General features: G+C 44.1%; 1 protein-coding gene across 1 annotated transcript; it reads left to right on the top strand.

Moving 5' to 3' along the window:
• The first annotated feature begins 1755 nt into the window (after positions 1 to 1755).
• Positions 1756 to 5903, top strand: LOC119354241 (isopentenyl-diphosphate Delta-isomerase II, chloroplastic-like). Its single transcript, XM_037620956.1, has 6 exons — positions 1756 to 1933; positions 3424 to 3479; positions 3823 to 3914; positions 4926 to 5028; positions 5118 to 5255; positions 5424 to 5903. The coding sequence occupies exons 1-6, from the start codon at positions 1869 to 1871 to the stop codon at positions 5675 to 5677; spliced, it is 708 nt and encodes a 235-aa protein (XP_037476853.1). The 5' UTR covers positions 1756 to 1868; the 3' UTR covers positions 5678 to 5903.
• The last annotated feature ends 226 nt before the right edge of the window (positions 5904 to 6129 follow it).

Genomic DNA, 6129 nt, shown 5'->3' with positions numbered 1-6129 from the left:
AACGTGGCAGTACGAGCGGGGATGATGTGCACTTAAGACGGCACTACCCAACAACTCATGTGAGGCAAGTGAGGTGGAGGAAAGGGACAACCACGAGAGATAGATATTTCCTTGCAAACAAAAACCTAGGCCTGCATATTCAAAGACCAGTGGTTCAAAATAGACATGGGTATAAAGGAGAGTTGTTCATCATAAAATGTTGGAGTTAGTGTGATGACAGCGAGGTGAGGGCACGCGGGGTGGAGGCGGGGTGGGGGTGGGGGTGCTAGTGGAGGTAACGTGACGCTATGAGTAGGGATGATGTGCCGCGGAGGCGGCACTACTCGACAACTCATGTGAGGCAAATGAGGTGGAGTAAATGGACAAGCAAAGAGATGACTCGTGACATAAAGACTAGCGAAAGACTGACACTCAACCATCGTTGGAAAAATCGATCTCATGAGTGATCACAAATTGTGGCCTTAGTTGTGTGTGGGTTTTGATTTCTGACTCGTATATGTTTGTTAGGGAATAATCGCATGTATGTGTGGTTGTACGCTACATATTGCTTTGCCAACACAAAGTTAGGGATAATCTAATCTTTTTTCGTTGATACGGAAGAAATGCAATTTGTGTGCGAAGAATAGTCAGCCTACCAACAAACTTGTTTTTTATTTGAATGATTTGAAGATTGCTCACCATGCCTGCCGTGCGGTCCAACAAAGATGTTAGATGGCCATTTTCTGCCCTTCAATTCCAAGCAAATAAGAAAACATGGCAACTAAAAAAAACATGAATTTTACCGCGGAAGAATATATTCCTGCAAAAAAGAGAAGACATCCGTCCACAACATGTTTCATCTTATACTAGATAATTGTCTGTGTTGCAACAGAGTATAATCATTTTAATATATTAGTCTGTGACTGCATGTCTATTATTACGTTGATGCGCTAAAATCTTAGCAGATTTTTGTATGGAATCATCATGATTTATCTGTCATATTACTGTTAAGCACTTATTTGGTAAGAATTCATTGACTTACCAAACAAAATATTAGTTTAGTTTGGTAAGTTAATAAAATGTGGGTCTATTTTAAGGAAAACCGGTGGAAGAAAAAACAAAAATGGTGAAGAAAAAATGAAACGGAAGAAAGGAAGAGTGAATGTATATGGAGAGGTTGGCCGAAGGGAAATGGATGGTAGAGATTAGCCATACAAACTCAACTGAAATCGATGGTCATATACACCTTAAAATAAGGGATGCCATACTCCGCACCATCCGCTGCCGGTGGCACATTGGCCATGCTTACATCACATCATCATCGCATGCACCCATCACATGGCCTCAAGGGCCATCTCACATCTGAAGGCTGCAAAGCCCGTCGCGTGGGCAAGGCTTTGCACTGAACGTGCACGCAAGTATGATTAACGTAAAATAATGTCATTGTTTAAAGTTGCCTTTGAACTTATTTGGTATGGTCCCTCGTATGGCATGTCGCTCCTCTCGATTTAAACCGATCCGATCCAAGTCCAACTCGACACCACGCTTCTGACCGGCAGAGCAGTCAAAGAACAGACCCATACATAGAAATGGAGCCCGGGGCCCATCGCTCAGCGACCGAAGCGGATACGGAAACGCCCCCCTCGCGAGCGCCGGAGCCTCGCAGCAGTCCGGACCGCAGGGAATCCCCGCTTGCTCGCGTGGATATATTCGCTGACACACCGGGCCCACAACGCCGCGCCGCCGGCCCCCCTCCCCGTTATTTAGCAGCCCCCCGCCTCAGTCCTCACCTGTCCTCTCCCCCACCCCTGCGCAGCGCATACGCACTGCCCACGGCCGCAGAGCTCTCGCGTCGCCGGCCGCCCGCCCGGACTCCTCCGCCGCGAGACATGGCCGGCACGGGCGACGACGCCGGGATGGACGAGGTCCAGAGGCGCCTCATGTTCGACGACGAGTGAGCGCCCGCAGCCTGTCCCTGTCCTACCCTTTCTCCCTCTCTCTCCCCCCGCCTCTCGTTGTTTGTTAAGTTCGAATATCTCGTCGGAGTTGTGCCGAGATGCGCGCATCTGGATTTGTCGGCTGGGTTTCACGTCTGGGTTTTGAGCTTTCCCTCTCGTATGTTTGGCTGCTTCGTTGGATCTCGTCGGGGATCAGGACGGGAGGGTGCGGGATTTGAATTTTGAACATTGGGTCCTGTACTCGTCTTGCCGTCCTGGTGTGATGACTTGGATCATCACGGAAGGGTGCGGTTGTCTTGTGTGTCGAGGAGGTACGAGGCATCGATCTCGTCTATATATATGGTGCGGGAGACCGCTGCACCAGAAAATCCGGACATGCCATTGCCATGCGACGAGGGCACTGTAGTGCAGCCTCTGCGTTTGGCTACGAAGTACATATCGTATCAGGAAGAAACAGCTACTAAGACTGCCTGCTTGTTTCAGACGACAAGCAAGCACCTAGTTCTTTGCAAAAATCGTCCATGTTTTGAATGTGCTAAACGTGATCTGAGGTGGTGTTTTACAAGTTCCATAGCCTGGAGCCGTACAAAAACGCTCAGATTACGAGCAGTACAAATTTGACTGGGAACAGGAGATTGCGCGTAGGCGACCGTGCATCAAAGATAAATTTCCTTACGAATTAGTGAGGTTGTGGTGTATTTCTATACAAAATCTCAAAAAATTGTGGCTGCAGTATATAATGTTACACACCAATAATCGGAATGAAAATCAATGGTATGTGGGACACATAAAAAGAACATGTGCCACAATTTTTCTTTTCTCGAACTTACTCGTTTTGTTTCTCCAAACGCTCAAGAATATGGCCCTGAAATTTTATATGTGAAATCGATTCAGTACCACATGTTCAGGAAAAAAATTTGGATTTTTTTTGTGCACCATATAAATATCCAAAGAGTTAACAGGTGTAGGTATACCCATGCTTATAAAAGCCTCACTCTGTTTTTTTCAATAAGGAGCTCACATCCCCCCGCCCCCTTTCATATTGTATTATATGAAACTGATAATTATATGAAGGACCCAATTTGCAAGTTTCTTTTTATTTTTAAGCACTTGGATGAATATTTTTTCCTTCCTGAGGGTAGAGCGCTTGGGTGAAGTTAGCACAAAGGCTGCAGTCATTTATGCTGGAATTCAGAAGATAAAGTAACACTCGTGGTTCTAAAAATGAGCCTTTTTCCTTCAAGTACTCCTTATATGACAAATTTGTTCAGATCTTGTCTGCAACGCAGCAAGTTTGACTGTAGTTGTTCCATGTAAGCATGATAAGCCTCAAGTCTAGTTGCTTGCCATTGGTTATATGTACATGTGTAGTCCTTTAATTATTTGAATTGCTTAACTGTAAACATGACTTCCTCTTAATCTATGCCATCTGGAGACAGGCATTCACTAATATTTTTGTTTGCTGTGCTTGGCTTATATTTCACAGATGCATTTTGGTAGATGAACAGGACAACGTTGTTGGCCATGAATCAAAATATACCTGTAAGTTCATTTCTGTCATTTGGATATCTACTACTCTTATAAAAAACCGAGTTGGTGATGATGGTGTGCCTGCCATCTTGTAATATAGACCGTCCGATCTATATCTGACGGATAGAAAGCAAACTATGACAATTTTACAAAAGATACCCGCACCTCTCTCCACATTTACAGATAAGGCCTTGCCTCGTTCATCCTTATCTCCCACAAGATAAACTACTCATACAAATGCATCTTGACGTGCCGTGCAACGCATGGGCATCTTGCTAGTATTGTTAAATTCTCTGTTGTTGACGTTGATTAGGATCACTTGGCAAAATATGACTTGTCATTGTACGGCATGTAGGCCATCTGATGGAGAAGATTGAATCTCTGAACCTGCTCCACAGGGCTTTCAGCGTATTCCTTTTCAACTCAAAACATGAGCTGCTACTTCAGGTTTGGAGAAGTCTTTCATTTGCAACTTGCTGTTTTTTCCTTTTTGTCGTGTTGTATTCTATCTGTCAAAGGTTGTAGGCTTTCAGTGATTGGGTTCTATCCTATTCTACCTCATACCATAGGTGAACACTTCTTTTTCTGAAGTACCAAGTAGCTCTGACAGATAATAACAGAATGTCTCCACCTGAAACTTACGTTCTTGCCTAGAGTCATCATAGAACTAGCTAACGTTGTTTCGGTGGATGGTGTTTAGGTCACGTGGGCACACCATTCTGAAACATTTGGATGTTAATTCTCTCTTGGTATGAGTATGATGTTTAGCTCTGAAGTTGCATTAGTTTCTGTAACTCCCTGTAGGCTGTAGATTATATATAATTAATTATAATATTATAGTCATAAACAGAATTGCTACCTGCTGAGTAGAAAAACTGAGTGGTGTCGGTTAACTCTCTGGTCCTTGATTTAAGATACAACCTACCATGGTCCGCGTTAAGTGTCTTCGGTAGAAGCTTCTGAGCTAACAGAGCTCTTGATATCTGATTTTAACATGGCAAAAGTTAGACGGAAAAATATGGTTAGTTGGAAACAAAACAAATCATGGATGAAGCGTTTTTGCGCTCCACTTTCATACATGATCAGTAGCTGCTACAGTTTTGTCAGGTTGACTTGTATGATATGACTCAAAATATCCGACTTATATTGCTTCACATTAATAGCATGAAGAGACTAAAACATGTATCCATCTCTGCCTAACCATAACTTAACCTACTCATGCTGCTTAGCATGATATCACAATTTCCTTCGCGTAACTGAAGTTGGTACGACCTATGAAGCATTTATGATTGTACATAGTATGGATCAAAATCTTTTTAGCATCCTCCCTTTACCTCATCCTATTTTCTATCTATTATTCAGTCAGTTTGTCAAGTATCTTTTGTGATCAGTCTTTTGGTTGAACTTGCTTTCCATTATGCATTTATTCATTGTCGTATTATTTTTGTATTCTTGCAGCAAAGATCTGCAACGAAGGTTACGTTTCCTTTAGTATGGACCAACACCTGCTGCAGCCATCCTCTGTACCGTGAATCTGAGCTTATTCAGGAAAACTTTCTTGGTATGTGCCACGTTACTAGGCTATATAGTCAATGTTGCTTCTATTCCTTACTGGATTTCACTTACGATTAGCAACTTGTCATTCTCTAGGTGTCAGAAATGCTGCTCAGAGGAAGCTCCTCGATGAGCTGGGCATCCCGGCTGAAGATGTGCCCGTTGACCAGTTCACCCCTCTCGGTCGGATGCTTTACAAGGCACCATCTGATGGGAAATGGGGCGAACATGAGCGTAAGTCGTCATCAGGGTGTCGTGCATCACTTATGTATCTGCTACTCCCTCTCTTCTTACATTTATGTACAGAGGGAGTACATTCTAACTGTGATTCGTGATCTGAACATTGTCGCTGTAGCCCGAAATGCAAGAGTTGCTAACTTGTGTGTTTTCTCGTGTCCTCAGTGGACTACCTGCTGTTCATCGTGCGTGACGTGAAGCTGGTCCCGAACCCGGACGAAGTGGCTGACGTGAAGTACGTGAGCCGGGAGCAGCTGCGGGAGCTCATCCAGCAGGCGGACGCCGGCGAGGGCGGCGTGAAGCTGTCCCCCTGGTTCAGGCTGGTGGTGGACAACTTCCTCATGGGCTGGTGGGAGCACTTGGAGAAAGGCACGCTCGCGGAGGCCGTGGACATGGAAACCATCCACAAGCTCAAGTGAGGACGCCATCTCTTGATAGTTGTTGTTGTGTGCTGAAAAAGAACTTATCCACAGGCAGCTAGATAAACCGTCGCATCTCATCTGGATAATAAAAGAACAGTTGTTACCTGGCCCGATGATGGCCACTTTGTATTGGTTATTATTACCTCACATATTCACCTGTACCATAACGACGATGATGATAAAATGATAATGGTGGCATAATTCATATGCTTTGATTTTCCCACTAGGCTTTTGTTGTGCCTAAATGATTGTGCTGTTATGTTCACCGTATAACACATAGAACTATCAAACAACACAAGATCAAATCAAGGAAATGCAATCATAACAGAAGCAAGACAAATACAATAGGGTCCAGGGAAGTGCAAGTAACAAAAATGCAGAAATTCCTTTCAACCACGAGAACAAACAAAATGGCCCTCAGTTAGATGCACAACAGATGAACATAGGCA

This window comes from Triticum dicoccoides, chromosome 2A (genome assembly GCF_002162155.2).
Source record: "Triticum dicoccoides isolate Atlit2015 ecotype Zavitan chromosome 2A, WEW_v2.0, whole genome shotgun sequence".
Classification (NCBI taxonomy): domain Eukaryota; kingdom Viridiplantae; phylum Streptophyta; class Magnoliopsida; order Poales; family Poaceae; genus Triticum; species Triticum dicoccoides.
The sequence above is the reverse complement of the archived record's forward strand: the minus strand, read 5'-3'. Positions and strand labels throughout refer to the sequence as shown.